Genomic DNA, 26,602 nt, shown 5'->3' on the forward strand with positions numbered 1-26,602 from the left:
TTTATATATACTCTAATAATACAGTAGTGATTAACAAATAGCAAATGTGCTGTAACATACAACAAATAACACATCTGCTTCTGTAATTTGCAGTGGTTTAACCAAAGCTAATTGTTTTAGTAAATGACTTTTAACGCCTTATCATTTTGATCTTTGCGTTTCTCAATAAAGTTTTTATGTTCTCTGTTTTTTAAGGTTGATCACAAAAATACATCAGAAAGGAGGAGAAAAAGAAATGGATTTATTTCTGAGAAAGATACATCAGAGCCACCTACTCTTGTAAGATTTTCCTGGTTCTACATAATTTCAGAAATTAATTGTACATCCTAATCATGCAGAATTATGAAATTGGTTATACATTTTCCAAACTCACAGATACACGGTGTTGTTCAATCAAGCTTAAACATCATTTAAGTTTTCCTCTTTTAATCATAACTTTGTGTGACAAATCCAGCTTTGTATTCAGGTACACAAATGAGGACTGGCACAGATGTTGATAATTCCTGATATGTTGTGAACTGTGAAATATTTGTCCTACGGTAGTACCTTATTGAAAGGAGGTAGCATTAATGGTGTCCGGAGAGGATGAATCTAGTGAATTCTGGGCAGACAACCTGGCATGTGCACCGGTATGCACCTAGAATTGGGATTAAAATCGCAAAGGATAGCTCTCCCAAAAAGAGCTGTCCTTTGCAACATAGGACTTTGGGTTTATGCCGCTGGAGTCCTGGGGATGGCCATCCCATTCATAGATGGTTTACAATAAATACTAGGTACATAAATTTAACATTGTGATTCTACATACTGCCGTAGTTTTTTGTATACTAAATTGACCTAAAACCAGTTTATTATGCATAGTATCAGCTAACACAGTGGCTGCAATAGGTCTGTAGATGCCAATTTGTATTACCCAATCTCCATGGATTAGAAATCTATGAAAAGGTATAAGTGCAGAAAATACTTTATTAACATTGCTTCTATTGTATAGAACAGAAATGGAAGTTGCTCAATCAAGTTCACAGCAGGTTCTAGGAAGGGTGGGACTATGTAGAAAATAATTCCTTCAGCACACCGCTGCTATTATGTTACACACATGTGCAAATATATGATGAGCCACTCACCAAGTCATGGCGTTCCTGCTATTAGGGTTGTCCAAATTTTAAACATGTTCATTTGTTTTTAAATTACAGTAAGATTTAATTTACCAGGAGGTACCTCAAAATCTTCCAAAATGGCAATGTAATGACCAGCACTCCCAGTCAGCTGCTGATCTCTCATGCATGCCTCTTAAACAGCTGAATTATCTAACCATATACACCATACAATTATCTGGCAGATAATCTGTGGTTGGAATGAAAACCTGGTAATGGATTAGAGCAATTGACATTCGACCATTTGCTACCAAACACTGGAAAATGGACAAAATCTGTCCGTGATTTAACCAATTTGTATAAACGACAGGTTTTGTCTGTTTTCCAGTGTTTGGTAGCAAATGGTCGATTGTTAGTTGCTCTCATCCATTACCAGGTTTTCATTCCAACCATAGATTATCTGCCAGATAATTGTATAGTGTATGCCCAGTTTTACAAAGAAAATGAATAAGCACCAAAATGGGTGCATGTTACTGGACCAATCAGCGTACAGCAGTATAGTTCTGACATCCATTGCAAACTAAAACATACACTGCTTTACTAACCTTATTAGTGGACTTTTCAAAAGAACAAAGGTTTTAAACCGAAGCTCTAATGTAATTAAGTTATAAGGAGGCAGACATAATTTTAATTCAATCTTAATATTCTTTGCAGAGCCGAACTAGTGGTGTACAAGTGGTTCTGATGCCCAAGGCCTAGGGATGGCACAGTTGCTTCCCCACAGAACCTGCATTTTGGTTTGAAGGATGCCTTTATTGGTACCCTGCCAGTGGCGCACCCAGGGGGGGTTTCCGAGCACCCAGAAACCCCCCTCTACTAAAAAAAAAAAAAAAAAATTTTTTTAATAGCTGCATTCGTATTATTAATGGCTGTCTAGCGTCCTCTGCAGCCTGTTGTCTTCCTGGTGGCACTTGTAAGTGCTTTATAAAAGTTTACTTTATTTTAATTATAGTACATATATATCCATGTCCATACATATATACACATGTATATACATACATACATACATACATACATATAAACACACACACACTCATATGATATATATACATGTGTATATATACGTGTACTGTATGTGTGTATGTATATATATATATATATATATGTATGTATGCATGCTTAATATGAGATATATATATATATATATATATATACACGGTATATATATATATATATATATATATACACGGTATATATATATATGTGTATATATATATATATATATATATATATATATACACAGACACACTGGTTTTACGGACCCAGCATATACTGGGTCACCTTAGTCCCCTCCCCCGTGATTGGCTCCACCCAGTTCTGGAAACCCCCCCATGCAAATCCTGCGTTTGCCACTGCCTGCAGCCTATAGAGCTGCTGCAGTACTGCTCTTCTTCCCGGACCTCAGTGGCACTGCCCCCTCTGTGTGATGTCATGACACCACATGTTCAGGGGCCAGCACAGGGCGGAAGGCAAGCTATCACTGTTTAATGTATCCATAAAAATAAGTACATTCACATAAGACAATAATTATTATAAACAGGAATATACCAAAGAGAATACGGAATCAATTTCAACAAAGCATTACACTAAATAAAATCTCAAGTACAGCAAGGATATGTGTAAAGGTATAATCAAAATCTATTTTTTTTTTATATTACAACTGAAGTACTATGTAAATGTATGATCCATAAAGATAACATTAAAAAAAATATATAAAATATATATATACTGTATTAAAAGAATCAATGTCAAAATAAAGAAAGATTTGGGGGTATATTTACTAATGTTCGACTTTGTATTTGATTGTAAGGTCAATTTAAATTGACTGAAGTCAAATCAAATCAGTATTCTTTTTCACTGTCCAAATCATTCATTTACTAACATTCAATTTTGAAATCGATTTCAAAAATGGAATTCAATGTATGTCGATTTTGACTAGTGCTTTCTTGTTTGGTTTTCAATGTCCATTTTAAAATCACCTATAAAATTGAATATAAAACCGAATGATATAGAAATTGACAAACACTTCCTTATGTATTCCGACTGGAATAAACTTATAACATGCAAGAAGCTTCCGTGGTTCCTCCAATTCTGGTTTGCGTACATCTCCAAGGGTGGGGCACCTGCGCATGCATAGGACCCGTTCTGGGTATGTGCAGAACAGGTCTTGCACCCTACACACAGTGCCCCCTAGGCCGCAGCCTGTCACCGTTTGGGGGTGTAGGATCCAAAGACGCAGGAGTGATGTGCACTGTGTCCATCTCTGAATGAGGCCCATAATTCTTAAATAATAATAATAATTTTATTTATATAGCGCTCTTTCTCCAATACATAGCATAATATAGTACAGAAAATAATAAAGTACAGAAAAGCTTTTCACAAAATACGGAAGCATGAAGATACTAAAGGGACATTATGGAAATACTTGAGTAAACAGGAAAGTCTTGAGTCTACTTTTGAAGGATTCTATAGTTGGGGCCTCTCACACTGTGCTGGGAAGTGAGTTCCATAGAGTTGGAGTCGCATGACTAAAAGTTCGACCCCCAGGTGAATTACGGGAGATTCTAGGTACTGCTAAAAGTCCTTCATCTACAGATTGCAGCAATTGAGTGGGGCAGTATGGGGTCAGAAGCTGCTTCAGGTACCTTGGGCCCTGGTCATGAAGTGCTTTGAAACTCAGTAAGCCAATCTTGAAGATGATTCGCCATCTTAAAGGCAGCCAGTGAAGGGAGTAGAGTATGGGTGTTATGTAGCTAGAACGGGGCTGGTCGGTTAACAGACTGGCAGCTGTGTTTTGCACCAGCTGTAAGCGGCGCAATTCTTTTGCTGGGAGACCAAGGTAGAGGGCATTACAGTAGTCTAATCGAGATGATACAAATGCATGGATGACTTTTGGCAGATCATCTGAGGGAATTAAGTGCTTGATTCTGGCTATGTTCCTCAGGTGAAAGAATGAGGATTTGATTGTGGCTGATATCTGATGTTTAAGTGTCAAGCCACCATCCAGGACAATGCCAAGATTCCGCACACGATCAGTGGTTCGTAATTCTGAATCCCCGAGTGTAAGTCCAATTGGTTGGCTATGTTGCAGTCTTGACCTTTGGTGTTGTGGTCCTATCATAAGGACCTCTGTTTTAGCTGGGTTCAGTCGCAGCCAACTGGCACTCATCCACTCCTGGAGTTCAGCTAGACAGCCATTTAGGATTGCTATTGTGTTATCAGTGCCCGGAGCAAAGGACAAGTACAGTTGTGTATCATCTGCATAGCAGTGGTAGACCAGCCCATGGCGCCTGATTATTTCACCCAGCGGGAGCATGTATACTGCAAAAAGCATGGGGGATAGTAAAGAACCTTGTGGGACACCACATGGCAATGGCACTGATGGTGATGAGTATACTCCAGACGATACTCTCTGTGACCTGCCTGTGAGAAATGATTTGAACCAGCTTAGTACTATGCCATCCAGTCCACAAAAATGTATCAGTCACTCAATCAGAAGCCCATGGTCCACTGTATCAAATGCTGCAGAGAGATTCAGAAGGATTAATATTGAACAGTCACCTCTGTCTCTTGCCATCAGAAGATCATTTAACACACACCCCAGGGCTGTTTCAGTGCTATGTCTTCTCCTGAATCCTGATTGGAATGGATCATAGATATCATGGGTTGTCAGGCGGGTTTCCAGTTGATTTGCAACCACTTTCTCAATAACCTTTCCTAAAAAAGGTGTGAGCGGCAGCCGCTAATTGCCAGCGGCTGCCGCTCACACATCTAATTGGCACAACAGACAGGGATTTGAATTCCCTGTCTGGATGACATAGATTGGTCTATCTAGAGCTGCCACCCTTGGATTGGTTATGAACTAGAATAAATATGCTTCCTGAGGTGGGCGCTCCATATTATAAGCCCTGACGAAGCTTATTAAGTGAAATGCGCATCGGCTTTTGCTGTGCGCTGTCAGTTTCAAATCACTATGTATAAATGACCTGTGAATATTATTAGCGAGGGTTACTTTTAATTTGTACTATACATGCTGACCTATCTACAGAGAAAGCAGGAGGGTTTCCTCCTAGCATTAGCTGGCTACGTAACATTAGATAGATGAGAAATGTATGATTCATGATGGCTCTCTAAGGACGGAGGGGAGCTATCTGTGATCTTGATTTTATTGAACCTGCTTATTAGATCTTGTACAAGAGATATCTAGGGGATTATTATTAATGTATGCCTATGCTGCATGGCAATATCAGCCACATATTGAAACAAAAAAGAGGCATGCTACATTGAAAATTTGGACATGATTGATTGTTAGCATACATCTATAGGATTGCAGCCAATAGCGATTCTATAAGGGTGCCCTTGTCAATCTGGGAATTAAATGTTTTAGCTCTAGCTGTCCATATAAGACAGCATTATCGGTCATAACACCTATATAAACCCTATTTTTCTGTCCCACATAGTTCAATGAACAGGTGTTTAGGCAGGTTCATTTGCATAATTTGGTAGCCAGCACTGTGTAAATTTGATTTAAATTAAGATATTTATACCTCTGTAATATATGCCATGCTCCTTTTATAGAAAGCAGAGACCACTGGGAATTAATTAAACAGTGGTATGTAGGGGAAATAACATCAGTTTATATGTATCTGGGTTAGTTCTGTACTCAGATAGCAATATTTGCAGCAGAAACATGCCTAAGTAGGCTTATCTGTATAACAGCATTGTGCATAACTGCTAGTCTTTTTGAAAACACTGCTATAACCACAAGATACCCATGTCAAAGTCAGAAAAATGTCTCAATGCACGTTGCCATATTTGCACCGCACACTGGTCCGCGCTGCGCGTGCGTACGCTCTCCCGTGGAGGCGCATACCCGCAATAGCGTGCACTCGCAGGCGCGGTATGCGTATTTACGGTAGAGTTTATGTAGTCGTAGCGTGCGACTCATTCGTTACATATTTTCACAATTAATGTAGTTTATAGATCATGGTCCCTTTGATAGATTCTGAAAGTTTGGTTAAAATACAATGTCCCAGAGCTGAGGAATCCCTCTTTATATCGTACGAAGGGTCTAACAGGAATCATACAGCAGTGTTTGGTACCCATCGGAAGAGTATTTAATTAGCAATATTCCGGTGTTGGTTTGGAGCGTATTAATCGCTCGTGCGAATAGTTATGGACATAAGAAGTTTATGTCCATTTCTATTATTTACTCATACTCAGGTATGCGGCGGGAAACCCAGTTTCCCACCCACCTGAGCTGTTGGAAATCGTCACAGCCCACCTGTATGAATCACCCTATGACCTTTTGTTATGATGCAGGGCCGAATTCCTTCGGCCAATGGACAATGGGATTGTAGGGACTATGAGATTGCATTGTGTGTGGGGCATAAATAGGCAGGCCGACCACATCCAGCTCTCACTCTCTCATCAACGGTTATCTGCTGATAGCCGGGAGCTGGATATCGAGGCGCAGGCGATCATACCCTTTGTGCGTAAGTTTCTCTCCGTAATCATTGTCTTTCTGTGAGCCAATTTCTCTCCATCTCTCTCTCTCTCTCTCTCTCTCTCTCTCTCTCTCCTCTTTTCTCTTATATCTCCCATAGTATTATAGTATTGTATTGTATTTCATTTAGGTCAGAGTAGTATTGTCTTTTTGTATTTATTGTTTAGTTCTGTGGTTAGGAAGTCTCTGTTATATTGTAGTGTATCATTTGTACTGTTATCCCCTTTTACAAGTATATTAGATATAATACAGTTAATAGGCTTTGGAACCTAAACCAGTATCTGTGCATTTTCTATAGTGTTAAGTGTTCACTTGAGCGTCGGTGACGCTCAAGCAGCTTTGTAGTTAGTCAGGTTACACAAGGTTGCATTTACACCCTGTACTCACATTAAGGTATTCAGTGTATTTCATTGGTATAAGGTTTTAACATAAAGGTATAGTGTTGTGAGCGTCTGCATCGCTGGTGACCTCCTCGTGGTCTCGAGCGCACGCTACGCTACAGCGAATCATTCCCCTAGTCATAACCAATAACGTGTCCTGTGATCACTGGGCCGTGAGCGAACGTGACGCTTGAGCGTCTCGCCTACGGCTGAGCGATCGCTACGCCAATAGCGTACCATTACGGTACTTCTTAAGCAAACAGCGTACAGTGTTCTTAGCTTCATAAAGGGTTGTTTATACGACAAAGGAATTTAGCATTGTCAATTGGGGACTCGTCCTATCCTTCTCATATCTGCACTAGGTAGATCAGCAGACATTATCCCCCCAGCAAAGGGTGGGAGGTTGTCTCGCTGTGCTGACGGGATAAGCGTCTGCTTCGCTTAGATAAAGAGTGCTGAAGGAATCCGGGAACCGGAAGTAAGAACAAAACGCTTGTGTCTTTTAAAACTGTTTTATTTCTCTTCTGTCTTGCGTATACACGCACGCATACATTTATCTGCATTTCTTTTTCAAATTTCGTATATCACTATTCCTGTTTGCCAATTTTTATAGTTGATAGAAAGTGCTAAAAAGAGATTTGCTGTTATTTCATAGTAAAGGTAATAGTTAAAGTATAGAACAACACACGATTTGTCTAGGAGATAAGGCAGTCAGTGTGGATTGCGGTAGATGATCAGGGATCATTTACATTGATAAAAGTATATATATTGTGTTACGGTGGATCTTTGCATTGCGTACACGTGTCGCTAACAAAGACTAGCGTACGCAATCCAAAAGGCAGACGCACGCAGCGTTCATTACGCAACGTAGCGTCCGGTTACGCCCACGTAGCTCAAGCTGTGATAAAGTGAAGTAACGCAAAGGCGATAATTAACGCACAGCGGTAGATAACGCGACGCGGTAAATAACGCAAATCTATTTTTTGGAAAAATCTGAAATTTAGTTTAACAGATCCTGCTCCTAATTGGTAACACTTTTGGCCTAAAGACAATTTCTGCGCAGAAATAGATATAGAAACAAAGTGTACATGTGTTGAGTGAGTGTGTTTTGTATACAAAAGTTTATATAACTTTAAGGTGGAACCAAAAGGAAAGCCGGGTACTCGTCAAGGGACATACGTGTAAGTGACATATACGGTGGCTAGGGAGGCATCCCTGGTTAAATAATATTTGAGCATTAGAGTATAGCGGACCATAAGGTAACAAGACCAGGAGGTCATAAGGTAACAAGACCAGGAGGTCATAAGGTAACAAGACCAGGAGGTCATAAGGTAACAGACCAGGAGGTCATAAGGTAACAGGTAAAATAGACAAAGAGGTCCGCTATAAAAGTCCAGTGGCACAACGCCTGGGGTGTTGGTGCAGAACCCATATAGGCCATACAAGCTCTTGCTGAAGGAATCGCGGCCGGAAACATCGATTCCATTGATCTTTCAGTACATGACAAGTAGTGCTCGTGTACTGAACGATTGGACCGCACGTAATTGTGTGCAGTAGTTAGTAATCTGACCTAATACCATTAGAGTAAAGTGGTCACAAACGCTATTTGTACATTCTGACGTGATTTGTGTAATTTTTTATTTTTGGAAGGGAAGTTCGCTGGTCACTCAGGAACTATCCAACAACCGATACTTGCTGGGGAACGCGCCCCAGTAAATAAAGGTTCACAGGGGCCCTAGGTTGGGTACAGCAGCTCTGGTTACAGTGATTGCAGTACTGGCCAACGTGGGCGAGAAGTAAGTGGGGTACTTGATAAACCACCACCGCCGGCCTGCCCAAGGACATCTTGGTTTGTTTGTAAGGGTTCGCTGAAAACCTTGAGATAAAGATCCAAGGAGGAATAAGCAACGCCTGCAGATTATGGGGGCCATTTGTTCAGGTAGGGGGCGATCAACCTCGGTTCGGGTTGATTCAGAGAACCGACCAGTTGGGTCGGCACGATATGTAATGTGTGAAAAATACGGTAGTCACACAGAGGTTTTATGTGATGAATGGGAGAGAATGACTGTACAAGACAGGGACAAATTCCCAAGAATAGGTAGCTTTAGTCCAGAAGTGTTACAAAATTTAAGGAGGAGGATATGTCTCGTAAAATCATCAAAGAGACGAATTCAGCATCATGATTGTTTACAGTTATGGCACCAGGAAGGTGAGATACAGAGAGGTTTGGCTCTGGCGGCAGGATCTGGGGCAGTCAGGAAGTTGATTGCCACAGCTCCTCCTCCACCATACATTGCAGGAGAGAAGTTGATTGCGGAGAGAAACGCACTGGGTTGTAAAACACAAACTCTTAGTAACACTGTAAATGTTAATGATGTTAACCAAATAACTCATGCAAGTATTAACCCGTGCAAGTTGTACCCTGTTTTGAACCTTCCTCAGGAGTGTGATCAAGAAGAAGATTCGGCAACAATTTCAGCTCTCTCTCTTGCGGCCACCATAGCAGAGACCACAGTAGGCACAGCAACACCCACGAGATTAGTGAAAGCCCCTAGCGGAGGGATAGGTGAGGTCGTGTCAACGGGTAAGTACGGCACCATGCACTACACTGAAACCATTGTACCACAAGTTGTAGAATCTACACAGGAAGAGGCTGTTAGAATTGCTCCTGTAAGGGTAATAGCAGTTCCCAATGGAAAAACAGATGTGTCTGGAGCCACTCCCATAAGGAACATTGCCATGTACACTCCATTTTCCCGAATGGAATTAAGAACAATAGTGTCCGAATTTCCTGACCCCAGGAAGGATTTAGTTGCTAGCCAAAAATACATCAGGGATTTAGGTAACACTGTAGAACCCAACAACAAGGATTGGCAGATACTGCTAAGAGCTTGTTTACCTTCCAATGTTGATGCAACTCAGTTTTTAGCTGATTGTGCATTGGATAAAGATGTACCGCTTACAGACGTGTACAACAAGGATAATGTAAAAAGGATAAATTTACAGCTAAAGGAGTATTTCCCAGCCGTTGTTAAATGGAATAAAATATTTTCCATTAAGCAAAAGGAGACCGAAACGGCAATAGAATATTTTCACCGGGCACTATTAGAAATGGCAAAGTACACTGGTATAGAAGACATTAAGACCAACCCAAACCATCGAGAAGTAGCAGTATCTGTACTGATGGATGGTTTAAAGGAAACATTAAAGACTAGGGTTCAGACCACGCAACCATGCTGGCGAGGTCTGTCAGTGTCCGGCTTGAGAGAGGCTGCTATTGATCACGACAGAAATATCACTAGGCACAGAGAGTCGCAAAGTGATAAGTTGATGTCCGTAAGTATACAGGCGCTGACCACAAGGCAGCCTGCGTATGTACCACCGAATCCTGTGGGTAAGGCAAGTGTAATAACATGTTTTTCTTGTAACAGACCGGGACACTATGCACGAGAATGTAGAACAAAGAATGTACAAAGATCTTTTCAACCCCCTAGACAACAACACAACACACGACATTGGGAGCAGGGTCCACAGAGGCGGAGTTTTGAGCCACATACAGGGGAAACAAAAAGATATCCCCCGAACAGAGATTGGCATGCCTCTGGTAGTTCCCAGCTAACTCCCCCACAAGTAGTTGCTGCCAATGGGATTCAGGGAGGTCAGCATACCCAATAGGGGTGTGGCCATACCTGTAATCTGCAGCCAGTTAAGTTGATTGCCAGTCTTGGAAGCGAACCAGAGATTGCAATCAATGTGGCTGGTAAAACTTTAAACTTTCTTGTAGACACAGGGGCGGCCAAGTCAGTGATAAATTCGACAGTGGGCATGAGAACCACTGGTAGGACAATTCCAGCCATGGGAGTAACAGGAGTAGTCCAGCACTACCCTGTTAGCAAACCAGCCGAGATTACAATAGGGCCTTTGCATACCAAGCATTCCTTTTTGCTGGCTGCATCGGCACCAACTAATCTCCTGGGTAGAGACTTACTATGTAAAATGGGTTGCGTCATTTATTGTACTCCTGAAGGTGTATTCTTGGACATCCCTGAGAATCACGCTCAGGAAGTACGAGACATGTTAGACTCCCCATCAAAATTAATGTCACATTCCATTATGACAAATAGGAATCCATCCCAAGTAGAAGAGATGACATCTCAGATACCAGAGTCACTTTGGACAAAAGATGGACAGGACACTGGATTAATGGCAAATGTAGCTCCAGTAGTTGTACAAGTAAAAGATGGTAGGATAGCTCCAAAAATCCCACAGTATCCTCTGAAGCCAGAGGTGGAGTTAGGAGTTTTTCCCGTAATAGAGCGCTTGCTACAACAGGGCATTCTAGTAAGAACGTCCAGCACAGCAAATAGTCCCATCTTCCCTGTTAAAAAGAGTGGGGGGAGGGGTTACAGGCTAGTGCAGGATCTAAGGGGGATTAACAAAATAGTTGAGAGTCAGTTCCCCGTAGTGCCTAATCCAGCTGTCATCCTAATGCAAATTCCTCCCACTGCCAAATTTTTCACTGTTATTGACCTCTGCTCCGCTTTCTTTTCGGTACCTCTGCACCCTGACAGCCAATATTTGTTTGCATTCACATACAGAGGAGTCCAATACACGTGGACTCGGTTACCCCAAGGTTTCATAGATAGTCCAAGTATATTTTCTCAGGCTTTGCATGATTGTTTACAGTCTTTCCAACCGGAGAGTGGATCAGTGTTGATACAGTACGTGGATGATCTACTACTGTGTTCTGATTTATTGGAGGCATCCCTGAAGGATACGAAACAGCTCCTGTTTCATCTTTCAGACACAGGTCACAAGGTTTCCAAAGACAAGTTGCAATTATGCCAAGCTAAGGTAAAATATTTGGGACACTGTCTAACACAAGGACTGAGACACCTGACCGCTGATAGAATCCAAGCCATTAGAGACATGACACTGCCACAAACCCAGCAACAGATCAGGACGTTTTTAGGAATGTGTGGGTATTGCCGTAATTGGATCCCAGGGTTTTCCATATTGGCGCTACCTTTGCAGGAAATGGTCTCCTCAAACAAACCTGATCGGATTTCGCATACAGACGAATCCGAAACAGCATTTGAGAGACTCAAACAGTGTCTAACGCAGGCACCAGCACTAGGTATGCCAGACTATGGGAAACCCTTTGAACTATACGGAACAGAAAGTGCTGGGTGCGCAGCAGGTGTACTAACACAAAAACACGGTGATGCCAGCAGGCCAATTGCATACTACAGCGCTCAGCTAGACACGGTAGCGCGATCCCTCCCCACATGCTTGCGTAGCGTTGCGGCGATAGCATTGCTAGTGACGAAAAGCGAAGATGTCGTGCTAGGCCACAATCTCACAATCCATACACCGCATGCGGTATCTGCCTTATTGAATTCTGCCCAAACCAGACACGTCTCATCAGCAAGGTTTACAAGATGGGAATTGGCATTAATGGCCCCCGTAAACATCACCATAAGGAGATGCAGTGCATTAAACCCTGCAACATTTCTCCCAGGTGTGCCTGGTCAGACACAAAGGGTGGAAGGTGAGAGTGATGGGGAAGGAGGATTTAATGCAAAGGAAGATACACATGATTGTATGGAATATTTGACCCAAAATTTTACCGCAAGGCCTGACATCAGTGACAATCCACTAGAAGATGCAGAACTCACGTTCTACACGGACGGTAGTTGTCACAGACAGTCAGACTCGGGAGACTTGTGTACTGGATACGCAGTCGTAGATGACCAAGACACCATAGAAGCGGAACCGCTAGGCCCACCTCACTCAGCCCAGGTTGCTGAACTGGTCGCCCTAACCAGAGCATGTGAATTGGCTAAGGGTAAGTCTGCCAATATCTACACCGATTCTAGATACGCCTTCGGGGTAGTCCATGATTTCGGAGCGCTATGGCGGCTCAGAAATTTCATGACGGCAGCTGGCACACCGATAGCGCATGCAGCTCACATAAAAAGGCTTCTAACAGCGATACAGGAACCCGACAGAGTGGCTGTTATCAAATGTAAAGCACATACATATAGTCAAGACCCAGTATCCCTTGGTAACAGCCGAGCAGACGAAGCCGCAAAGCTTGCAGCTGCTACCCCCACACGGACAGACACCACACAGTTGATGGTATTTAATACCATCAACACACAGAAGTTGTGTGAGATGCAGAATTTGTGTTCCACACAGGAAAGAGCAGTCTGGAAGGCAAAGGGATATGGCCAGGAGTCCTCAGGGCTCTGGACGGATGGACATGGTAAACCAGTGGCCCCCAGGGCATACCTTCCATGTCTGGCTGAAGCAGCTCACGGGCTGACTCATCTAGGCAAGGAGGGGATGTGCAAATTGGTAAGAGCATACTGGTGCGCCCCAGGATTCTCCTCTCATGCGAGTAAGAGAGCAATGTCATGCCTTACCTGTCTGAGAAAGAATATTGGAAAAGCAATACCTACAGAACCATCCCATATCCCACCTGCCGGCGGCCCTTTTCAAGTAATACAAATTGACTTCATTCAATTACCCCCATGTCGAAATTTGAAATATGTACTTGTTTGTATAGATGTTTTCTCGAATTGGGTCGAAGCTTTTCCAGCAGCTACAAATACCGCTATGTTTACAGCTAAGAAAATTGTGCAGGAATTTGTATGTAGATATGGTATCCCTAGAATCATTGAAAGTGATAGGGGTACCCATTTTACAGGTGATGTCTTTCAAGGAATGTGTAAGTTGATGGGAATTGATAGCAAGCTGCACACTCCGTACCGTCCACAGGCGAGTGCGAAGGTCGAAAGAGTGAACAGCACTATTAAAAATAAATTGAGTAAAGTAATGGCAGAGACAGGATTGACGTGGCCAGAAGCTTTACCCATTGTTTTGTATAGCATCAGAACCACTCCCAGGTCCCCTCTTAATCTGTCTCCTTTTGAAATTCTGTTTGGTCGACAACCGCATGTCATGATTAACCCTCAGGATGATTTGAAATGTAACAATGAAGTAACTGTAAAATACTTGATTAACATGAGTAAGCAGTTGAGGAATCAAAATGATAATCTGAAGTTGGTGATTCCTGATTTACCAGATAGTAATTGTCATGACATTGAACCTGGGGATTATGTAATGATACGAAATTTTCTACGCTCAGGTTGTCTTATTGATAGATGGGAAGGACCATACCAGGTCTTATTGACCAGCACCACAGCATTGAAGGTTGCTGAGAAAGAGACTTGGGTCCATTCATCCCACTGCAAGAAGGTTGCTGATCCCGAGAAGTCCCGTGACAAGGAACAGACGGTAGAGGTTGTATCACTGGAGTGTCTGTTCCAGGAGGACTGAGGCGGCACCTGAGCCTTGAAGATCGAAAGCAGCTGTCGACTCCCCTCTCCCTTTTATTGTTTTCTCCACTTCCCATCCCCTCTCCCTTAAAATTTCTTTTTCCCCCTTCTCATTCTTCTTTATTTCCTCCTCAAAGATGGACTTGCCCCAAGAGACTGTGATCCGGATTTTGATGTTAACCATGATGTTGACCAGAGCAGTCTGTTCCGGCGAGAGTACCATAGAGGTCGAGAGAGGTTCTGGAATGGGTTCCGATTATGATGATGGAGGCGTAGTTTTCCAAGATCAACCAAACCAACAAGCAAAGGCGAGTATCAGAAAACGATCCGATAGAAGAAATTGTGATGGATTGTTAGCTGAAGAAAATTGTATCTGTAGGCTCTGTGATAATCTGGTTGAAGATGGATGCATAAAGAAATGCCAATCTAGTTTTAATATCCATATGGACCGGCATCCATTGAGTGACTATCACTCTCTAGTGGGTAACGTGTTAAACCAAACAGATTGTTGGGTATGCTCTCAAGTACCTCAGGGTCACAGTAAATCAGGGCTAGTACCATTTCCTTTAACGTTAGGGGAGGTACTTGAGCTAAGTGGTGGGAGACCGGTGGACCGGAGGTTTAACATCTCCAGCCCTCCTAGTTTGAAGCTCCACCAATACCATGTGGATAGGTCCCTCTTATGTTTTAACATCTCCAATCCCAGAAAACCGGGAAATTGGGAAGTGTCATGGAGTAACCACACCATGACCTTCTCACACAGAGCAGATAGAATGCCTACAGATACAGAGCTCGTACGCCACATAGCCAGTAGAGGAAAATCTTTCCGATATCGATATACCTTAGGAAATAGGATTACTAGAGTTGGAGAGGTATCACCAGGATACTGTGCACACATCGTACAAACCGATACGTGCATTAAGCAGTTGGAAGAATTAGGGTCAGGAGATTTCACCTGGAAGGTTTGTAACATGGTCATGTCCTTCTCCGTCCCTTATGTTCTCCCCGATGACGCATATTTCATATGCGGGAGAAAGGCGTACAAGTGGCTTGCCCCAAACTCTGAAGGATTGTGTTATATTGGAAAAGTATTGCCTGAAGTGATGACTGTTACACATGACAAAATGAAGGACATACACCGTGGTGCCCAAGCTCCTTATACTCACACTCATTACGAGCACCGAGTTAAAAGACAACTGTCAGAAAGGTTAGAGCATCCGGCCTCTGATCTTATCCATGAATCCACCGGGATTCAGGTTCTGGTAGCGTTAGATTTCACTCGTACCGCTCGAGGAGTGATGAATTATAGATACATTTCCGCACTCGCCAATTTGTTAGATAATATCACTGAAATGAATGATGACACGTTTAGATACACTGGAAGAGAACTTCAAGCTTACAAAACAGAACTAGTTCAGCATAGGATGGTTCTTAATTATCTTACAGCAGTAACAGGCGGATATTGTGTTACATTGGCAACACAGTACGGCATAAAGTGTTGCACGTATATCACAAATAGCACCGAGGACCCGGTAGAGGTCATAGACCAAAAGATGGACGATATTCTGCAATTAAAGTGGGAATTTCGTCGAAAACACAATCTCACCCTTGCTGCTGTAGGTAATGAGCTGACTGGTTGGGTGTCATGGTTGAACCCGCGAAATTGGTTCTCCGGTTTAGGAGACTGGGCTCAAAGAGTCATAATGGATGTTGGAAAGTTTCTCCTATGTATCTTGGGTGTTGTTATATCGATTGGATTGATATTTAGATGCGGGCAGGCTTTAATGAGGTGCAAACAAAGTACAAAAGTGATGAGCTTGAGGAGCGAGGAAACTGTAATTAACCTGGATTTGATTTATGACCCAATGATAGAAACCAGAATGTGATGAAAATGCGATTATACGGTCCGTTTCTTTCACCTGTTTTTCTGCTTTTCTCCAAGATACAAAGACCCCCTTGGACGAGGAAGCTGACGAGACGAGATGTATACAGACAACGGATTGACCAAAGAAGAAGATTTGACAACTTTAAATATGGACACTTGATGAACTTTGCCATGGATCCCCAGTTTCCCTAGTACTTTTAAACTCACGCTAGCCCAACATTTTTTGTAAATCTGATGGCTCAGACAAAGCTATTTGCTCGTGCCTAAGGAGCAATACAGCGCAAAGAAGACGACTCTCAACAGATACCGAAAACAACTTCGACGACAGATGTACATTTCCCTGACATAGAATATCATTGCATTTTCCATAAGTGTTCTTTATCTTCATCTCTACAACCCTCAGGTAATAACACACATAGTCGATAGGGAATACAGGCACAGATATCAGCAACCACATACCTCCCCCATTCATGTATCATCAACTAAAATGTGCATCCCCATTTTGTTACAACCACAGCCGAAATGAGCTCGGTAGAGTTTGACAGCCCATCCACAGACCTGTACCACAGGACAAGAAGGAATTCAAATGTATACTTCGCAATACCTCGAAGCTTGATTTACCACACGTACGGCACGATGATACATGACCCTCCAAACATGGACTCATACACACATGCTTCTACTTTCTCACTAGGTCATACCCTCTTCACACCTACTCCACTCTTCTCCCCTACCCAACCATGGAAATCAATTAACCCCTGACTTACATTTTTCTCCTTAAATGTTTTGTGGCAGTTATTATTGACTGCCAAAGGGTGGACTGTCAAAGTCAGAAAAATGTCTCAATGCACGTTGCCATATTTGCACCGCACACTGGTCCGCGCTGCGCGTGCGTACGCTCTCCCGTGGAGGCGCATACCCGCAATAGCGTGCACTCGCAGGCGCGGTATGCGTATTTACGGTAGAGTTTATGTAGTCGTAGCGTGCGACTCATTCGTTACATATTTTCACAATTAATGTAGTTTATAGATCATGGTCCCTTTGATAGATTCTGAAAGTTTGGTTAAAATACAATGTCCCAGAGCTGAGGAATCCCTCTTTATATCGTACGAAGGGTCTAACAGGAATCATACAGCAGTGTTTGGTACCCATCGGAAGAGTATTTAATTAGCAATATTCCGGTGTTGGTTTGGAGCGTATTAATCGCTCGTGCGAATAGTTATGGACATAAGAAGTTTATGTCCATTTCTATTATTTACTCATACTCAGGTATGCGGCGGGAAACCCAGTTTCCCACCCACCTGAGCTGTTGGAAATCGTCACAGCCCACCTGTATGAATCACCCTATGACCTTTTGTTATGATGCAGGGCCGAATTCCTTCAGCCAATGGACAATGGGATTGTAGGGACTATGAGATTGCATTGTGTGTGGGGCATAAATAGGCAGGCCGACCACATCCAGCTCTCACTCTCTCATCAACGGTTATCTGCTGATAGCCGGGAGCTGGATATCGAGGCGCAGGCGATCATACCCTTTGTGCGTAAGTTTCTCTCCGTAATCATTGTCTTTCTGTGAGCCAATTTCTCTCCATCTCTCTCTCTCTCTCTCTCTCTCTCTCTCTCTCTCTCTCTCCTCTTTTCTCTTATATCTCCCATAGTATTATAGTATTGTATTGTATTTCATTTAGGTCAGAGTAGTATTGTCTTTTTGTATTTATTGTTTAGTTCTGTGGTTAGGAAGTCTCTGTTATATTGTAGTGTATCATTTGTACTGTTATCCCCTTTTACAAGTATATTAGATATAATACAGTTAATAGGCTTTGGAACCTAAACCAGTATCTGTGCATTTTCTATAGTGTTAAGTGTTCACTTGAGCGTCGGTGACGCTCAAGCAGCTTTGTAGTTAGTCAGGTTACACAAGGTTGCATTTACACCCTGTACTCACATTAAGGTATTCAGTGTATTTCATTGGTATAAGGTTTTAACATAAAGGTATAGTGTTGTGAGCGTCTGCATCGCTGGTGACCTCCTCGTGGTCTCGAGCGCACGCTACGCTACAGCGAATCATTCCCCTAGTCATAACCAATAACGTGTCCTGTGATCACTGGGCCGTGAGCGAACGTGACGCTTGAGCGTCTCGCCTACGGCTGAGCGATCGCTACGCCAATAGCGTACCATTACGGTACTTCTTAAGCAAACAGCGTACAGTGTTCTTAGCTTCATAAAGGGTTGTTTATACGACAAAGGAATTTAGCATTGTCACCCAATAAGGAGTTTTGGCTCAAGAATATACACTACAACAGGGGTATTCTATAATGTCTAATATTAAAGAATAATTTGTCAGCGTGGTATTGTACACCGGTATTAAAGGTAATAATAACCTTACGTCTATAATAGACATAATTATCATCCGGATTTTTTGCATTGCTGTATCTAATATTCTCACAATTTCATTATATAGCGACAAAGGTAGCACTGAAATCCACAAATTTGAGAATTTATTAGAAACGGCACAACATTGACACACTTTGTAACCCGTCGCATACATTGTTAGCTAGAAAAAGCTAGTGGTGGTTTCATCAAAATAAACCAAAAAACATTTGATTCACAGGTTCTGTTGATCTGTAAATCAAGACAGCACACTAGCACTTTTTTTAACATACTCTCTACACATAATTTAATTTATTTTCTTACTCACGTTATTCTGTCTCTATCAAAATTTTAATATTTCACTTAGTTGTCCCCTTTAGAACAAAGGGGACATATAATACATCATATGTGGTAACAATAAAGGTATCTATACCACATATGGGTATTGAGAATCTTTTCTTGTAGTCAAGGTTATTACTTACAAATTATTTGAAAGAATCATATTTATAATTAGTGATTATTCAGGGAATGAGTGCTGCTATAAAAAGTTGATCTGCTTTTTCTTCTTTCTGTTAACATTATATATTTGGATCAACAAGCAGCACCACTGCAACACAATTGTGTTGAAATATTGTTTTGATCAGCACAAAATGTTAGATTACAAATATTCCCTGTAAAATTATTATTTATCTATAATCTGGTGCGGGAGTCTCTTTAATTTTGAAACTCAAGGCTTTGTAGTTTGGCACTCCTTTGTAAATCAGGGGATCCTATATTCGTCTATGTAAAAGTACCTATGTTTTGCTGATATTTGATTTTGAATGGGATTTGGTTTTATATACGATTTTACATTTGATTTTGGGGCAAAAGCATATTTTTACACTTGGGCCCACCACTCACTAGTTCCGATACTGGCAGCGTGCTAACAATCCTCTGACATGTTTCATCCCCATAACATAAGGTTTTATTGAACTGTGAGTGGCAGTGGAGTATTATAATAGGGTGGCCACCTGAATGTTCACCGGATTTAGGAAATCAGTATACTGCTAGAGCTTCCCAATGGAGGGGTCAAAATCAGTGGCAATTGGCAAAGTGTTTGGACTTAGGTGGTGAGAAGAAACAAAGCTTAGGATGAGTGAATAAGACAGATGGCAAGTGTGCAACAGAATAAAAGTGATGCAGTGTTATGTGTGCAAGGAAATGATTGTGATATGTAACAGTAGGCTAAAATGAAATTCACCCATGTATAAATTTGCATAATATTGCACAAACATATTGCGACCAATAAGTTGCATATTTGAAGATTAAATCAATTAAGAAAGGCAGTGTAATTGTGCTCCAGTTTAAAATGTCCCCAGGTGCTTCAAATCCCATTTCATATGCCATAGAAATACAAAAGAACTATAAAATAATTGTACATAAATTGTTCACCACATACCATTCCATTAAAAAAAATATTCTAATGTGTAAAACCTGTGTAGAATATTTGGTATAGGATTCCAATATAAAACCATTTTTCTTCAAAAAATAGTACAGGATAAGGGATACTCAACCTGTAATACATACTTTTCCCTTTGCTGTAATTGAGCCTACTTTCCCTGGTGGTTTCTTAAGGTCTTTATACATTTATGTCGAGATGGTGAAAATGTGGTATTCTAGGGCAAATATTACACAATTACATTTCCTCCATGTGACAGTTATTTTCAATTCCTTTTATTAAGTACTTCCAGTGTGTAAAAAGGGTTTTATAGGATGCACCATTAAGTTTTTATAAGCGTTATGTCTCACAAGTTTCTAGACGCTTCACTAAGATACTCTTCTTTATCTAATATGATGATAAAACCACCCTGATCAGCTCTTTGCTAATTAGATTATCAAATGATTATTTTAGTGTTTCTTAATCTTTAAATGATACATTTTATTTAAAATTAAAATGTGGATCATTAAAGATCTTTTATTCACTAATTTATAAAACATCTCTACATAGCTATCCTTTAACTTTATTGTGAAAAACTTTCTTTGATAAAACTGCTTGAGCAAAAAGCAGTTTTATTTTCATGTTGTAGATCTAGAACCTGCTTCTCTAATGTTAATGTATGTATGTAGCGATTTAAATCAAGAACCAAATTGATAGAATTTACAGTACAATCCACATCTAGGAATGAATGACAGATCTTTTTAAAGGGAATTGAGTTCCTCAATTTCTTAAACTAACCTCCAGTAGATTATATATTTTGTTAGGTCCCTGATAGAGCTGCCCTTCTCTTTAGAGGCCTTCTATGCTCTTTTGCCACTTCTCACAAAACTTTTTACTCCCATTGTTTTGTTTAACCTTGTGCAACTGAAAAGTTAGCCAGCTGTAACATAGGGATGCAGTTAAGTTTCCGTCTGTCAGGAGACCGACGCTGGAATCCCAACAGCCAGCGAAATGCCGACAGACGGAATCATGACCAAAGCCCCTAGTTCCCAACCGGATGGTGGTCCACGCCACCACCCGAGGGGGAATATAATAGAGTGGCGTGCAAAGCTTGCCACTGTGCCTAAATCGTGGCAAGCTCACCACTGGGATTCCAGCTGTTGGGACTCCGGAGTTGGTCTCCTGACACCCGGGATACCGACCTCTGGTATAACATTCCGAAACCCGTAACACATATAGAGCCTAATTCAGATCTGATCGCAGAAGCAAAATTGTTCTCTAATGGGCAAAACCATGTGCACTGCAGGTGAGGCAAATATAACATGTGCAGAGAGAGTTAGATTTGGGTGGGGTGTGTTTAAACAAATCTAAATTGCAGTGTAAAAATAAAGCAGACCGTATTTACCCTGCACAGAAACAAAATAACCTACCCAAATCTAACTCTCTCTGCAAATGTTATATCCCCTCCCCCCTGCAGTGCACATGGTTTTGCCCATTAGAGAACAGTTTTGCTGCTGCAATCAGGTCTGAATTAGGCCCATAGTACAATACACCTACTTTCCATTCATTGATCGGAGGAGGGATTATTTACACTTGCTTGTGCTAAACCAGCCTCCTAACTCTTTCAGTGTACAAATGTGCTTGGCAGCTGGCTTGGTACAACTTCTAGAATACCATTAGCATGCTGTAGATGTGTGTTTTTCTGGCACTTGATATAACATATATTTTCTTTAAAAATAGTTAGACCAACAATATGCGAGCCCTAATAAAAAAAAATTGAGGGATTTAGTTGTGGTCGGCATTTATTTATTATTTATTTATTAACAGTTTCTTATATAGCGCAGCATATTCCGTTGCGCTTTACAATTAGAACAACAGTAATAGAACAAAACTGGGTAAAAACAGACAGACATAGAGGTAGGAAGGCCCTGCTCGCAAACTTACTCCTATATAGTGGAGATCTAATCTCTTGCTCATCTGATAATGAGAAATCGATTTATAGAAAAGATCAGCCAATGGGTTAGTGAAATAAATGAATTTTATAGAATGAAATGATAGAAGCACAGATGTTTGGGGTGTTCATTCCTTCACTCCCAGAAACCAATGGTATACTGTGATATACAGAAGGTGCTGCAAGTCAGAACAGATCTATATATACATGCTGTAGATTTTTGTGATAGAGTGCACACATGTTATGATGTTATCTGGTATACATTTTATGTACTAAGAAGAAAGATTGCTAATAAAGTATTTTATGCACTATGAAATGTTTCTGTATATATATTGTCTGACCCACAAGAAGAACAAGGTGATAAGAAAAAAGGGGTATAATTGAAAGGTGTGTGAAGAATTCCTTTGTGTTGGGCTTAAATGTATCTTATCTTTGTTTTTTTACAGCACCTCTATTCTGTACCCAAAGGCAATCCACCATCAGGTGTGGGCTCCCATGGGTTGGTGTATGGGGTTGTACAAAGGGCTGAAAACAATAATAAGAATGAGGTTGTTGTCTATGAATGGTCATCACATCAGCTGAAAGAAGAAATGAATTATATTAAAGATGTAAGTTATTTACAGATGGTTAAATCAATATTTTGTGCTCTGTTCATTTAACAAATGCTCAGTCTTTCTGGCACACTTGCCTACTCTCCTAATGTCCAGAAAACTCCTGAATATTCTGATTCATTTTAATGCCACAATTATGCCCTGGCCGCCCATTGTGCAGTGGGGCGTATTCCTGTAAAAATGCCTCCCACACTTGTCCCATGGACCTCCTTCTCAGATATCCCAGAGGAGAGGACCATAAAGTAGACAAGTACTGTATGCTTTTTGAAATTTTTGAACTAAAACCAGACCCACTGTCTGAACCTATAGCAATGTTATCACTTAAGTCTCTGTCTGCATTCTAGCTGTGGTAATTTCATGTACAGTACTTTATAAGGCAGAAAAACCCAATTACGAGTGAATAGTAGCTTGGTTGTAAGATCTTGATGTCTCCTAGGTGTTGAAAATAAATAGTACTTAATAATTAATGAACACAAAGTATAGTATTACCAATTTAAGTATAATACTTCTAAATTACTGTACATACAATTCTTTTTATACTACAGGTAAGAGTAACATTGGAAAAAATAAGGGAGAGAATGTTTGGAGAATATGACGACATGAAAGAGAAAATTAAACATCTAACACAAGAAATGAAAGCAAGTATTTTATTTCCAATTATTATTTTTTATTAAATTAGTATATTTTCTATTAATTAGTAAATTTAATATTGCTTCTTATTATTATTTATATATTTATTACCAGTTATTTATATAGTGCACACATATTCCGCAGCACTTTACAGAGAATATTTGCCCATTCACATCAGTCACTGCCCCCGTGGAGTTTATAATCTATATTCCCTACCACATACACACACAGACACATTCACTAGGGTTAATTTTGTTGGGAGCCAATTAACCTACCAGTATATTTTTGTATTGTGGGAGGAAACCGGAGAACCCGGAGGAAACCCATGCAAGTACGGGGAGAATATACAAACAAACTCTTTGAGAAGGACTGATGCAGACATGGAAGGAAAATTTGCATAAATTGCTCAAAAGAAATCTTCTCTAAAACGTAATTCCAAACACAAGATACACATGAGTTGCAATCACCTCTGCACAAGCAGCAAATGCAGCTCTTTTCAACAAGTCACCATCATCATCATCATCAGTGCATACTTGCACCCCAACAAAACAGGTGCAAAACATACTGGGCAACTGCAATGCAATCCAAGACGTGCAACAGAAATGGATGTAGGTTCAGCTCTAATACCTCTAGATACTTGTGAGCTAGTGTTGCATTTTATTCAAATAAAATATAACTTTTGTAATAGCGCAAACACTATAGGTCATCTCAGTTATATTCTGAAAACCCTTTAACAGTAGGGTCTACATCACAGTTTTCTTATATCTCTGCATATAATGGACCGCTGAAAGGCTTAACACATGGGCAACAACATAAATTGCCTGTTTTCCCTGATTTCAGGTTTCAACTGCACAGCAGGAATATTTGGAGAACCACACCCAGGCACAAGCTTCAGCCCTGGACAGTTTTGGAGCAGTTAATAGCTCTTTGAACGCTTCATCAATAGAAATACAGGTAGGCAATGTTAGTGTAAGCTGTAGTACAACTGTTTTCTAATTGGAAGAAGGAGATACCGTATGTAAACTATGTGTTTCTGTTTTCCCAAGAACATCTTGTGGCACAAAGGATGTTTAATGTATAAATAATAACTTAAAAGAGCTACCCAGTTCCATAGACATTACAAGATTTCATGGTGCCTAGTTTGCAATAAACATTATATATGAAGTAGAGCACAACATGTAGGGATTTAGAGTACATTATCAAAAATCTACTATGATTTTTGGGCTGTTACAGTAATCTGATGTAGTATTATATATATATATATATATATATATATATATATGTGGGGTCAGCAGCACTGGGAATTACAGCACTGACTGGAGCATCTTTAGGATGCTCAGGGAGGTGGCTGGGTGCTATACCAGCTGCATAGTGCTTGTCTGGAGCACTTAATGGATGCGCCTGCTGAAAACATATTAGGGCAGATGTACTAAGCCTTGGAGAGTGATAAAGTGGAGAAAGAGATAAAGTTTCAGCCAATCAGCTCTTATCTGTCCTTTTTTCAAACCAGGCCCAGATTTATCAAGACAAAATACAGGCACAATCATTGGTCGCGCTCAGTAAACACGCAAGATCATTATAAATAATCACAATAGCGATCTGTGTATGGGTTGTAAAGTCCAGCTGGACTTTACAACCCATACAGATACCTATTGTGATTATAACTATTTACAATTATCTTGTGTGTTTACTGAGCGCGACCAGTGATTGTGCCTGTATTTTGTCTTGTGAAATGTTTTCACTTGATGTGTGAGGTGACCTATCTAGGTACGACCACAGGTTGCGGCTTGTAGAGTTTGCGGAATCTTTCCCTATAACCTTTTGCTCTCCATATTTATCAAGCCTTGAAGAGTGATAAATAGCACGGTGATAAAGTAACAACCAATCTGCTCCTAACTGCCATGTTACAGGCTGTGGGGCAGATGTATTAACCTGGAGAAGGCATAAGGAAGTGATAAACCAGTGATATGTGCAAGGTGATAAAGGCACCTGCCAATCAGCTCCTAAATGTTAATTTACATATTGGTGCTGATTGGTTGGTGCCTTTATCACCTTGCACATATCACTGGTTTATCACTTCCTTATGCCTTCTCCAGGTTAATACATTTGCCCCAGTGTTTGAAAAATGACAGTTAGGAACTGATTAGTTGGTACTTTATCACTGTGCTATTTATCACTCTCCAAGGCTTGATAAATCTGGGCCCCAGTCTATAACACTGCAGTTAGGAGCTGAATGGCTGGTACTTTGAGACAGATGTATTAAGCATGGAGAAGTGATAAAGTGGAAGGTGATAACACACCAGCCAGTCCGCTCCTAACTGTCATTTTTCAAACCCAGGGGCAGATGTATTAACCTGGAGAAGGCGTAAGGAAGTGATAAACCAGTGATATGTGCAAGGTGATAAAGGCTCCACCCAATCATCTCCAATATGTAAATTAACAGTTACGAGCTGACTGGCTGGTGTGTTTCACCTTTCACTTTATCACTTTTCCTGGATTAATACATTCTGCCCTTTATCTCTTTCCACTTTATCACTCTGTAAGGCTTAGTACAAGTCCCCCATTAACTGATTGAACTTATTGTTACTTTATTTAAGAAATTAAACAAGCAACATAGAGTAACTCCAACAAAACTGTATTTTATAACCACTTTACAGTATATTAACACTACATTTTTTTCACTATTAATTTGTACCAGATTAATATAGCTAACAAAAGTTCTGTTTCCACTGGCCTATTTTATTAGGAGAGTGGGCATTCCGATTTAGGGCAATATACGGCTTGGTCAGGGATGGTGCTTGATTGTGTCAAGGGCGGGTACTGTTTGTACCAATTTAAAAAAATATATATATTTAGATAACTCGAATGTAAGATTGATTAGAAGTGTAAATCTAGTAAATTGGTCAGATGATAAGTTAATGAACCCCTTCCTCTAAAAATTGCTGCAACATATGTTTCTTAGTTCATGCATTAAATAGAGTAGGAAAGGTTGTGGGATAAACTTTACTATGACAAGCATAAGTAAATTCATAGGGGTAACAAAGAAGTTTCTACAAGAGAGTACACTATTATTAACAAGAGACTTTATGCAGTGACAACTTGTGATACAGCGCCACCTACAGTTCCTCCAGTAATATTAATAATAATAATAATAATTTTATTTATATAGCGCTCTTTCTCCAATAGGACTCAAGGCGCTTAACAGATACATAGCATAATATAGTACAGAAAATAATGAAGTACAGAACAGCTTTTCATAAAATACAGAAGCATGGAGATACTAAAGGGACAATTATGGGAATGCTTGAGTAAACAGGAAAGTCTTGAGTCTACTTTTGAAGGATTCTATAGTTGGGGC

The 26,602-nt window shown here is 40.6% G+C and overlaps 1 protein-coding gene across 2 annotated transcripts in view; it reads left to right on the forward strand.

The window, feature by feature from the left end:
- MYZAP (myocardial zonula adherens protein) overlaps positions 1-26,602 on the forward strand; it is a 272,628-nt gene that overhangs the window by 156,387 nt on the left and 89,639 nt on the right. For both annotated transcript variants that reach the window (XM_063926165.1, XM_063926166.1), the window contains exons 3-6: positions 196-279; positions 22,450-22,611; positions 23,160-23,252; positions 24,085-24,198. In XM_063926165.1, coding sequence (XP_063782235.1) covers positions 196-279; positions 22,450-22,611; positions 23,160-23,252; positions 24,085-24,198 — 453 coding nt within the window. The remainder of the gene's footprint in view (positions 1-195; positions 280-22,449; positions 22,612-23,159; positions 23,253-24,084; positions 24,199-26,602) is intronic.

This window comes from Pseudophryne corroboree, chromosome 6, assembly GCF_028390025.1.
Source record: "Pseudophryne corroboree isolate aPseCor3 chromosome 6, aPseCor3.hap2, whole genome shotgun sequence".
Taxonomy (NCBI): Eukaryota; Metazoa; Chordata; class Amphibia; order Anura; family Myobatrachidae; genus Pseudophryne; species Pseudophryne corroboree.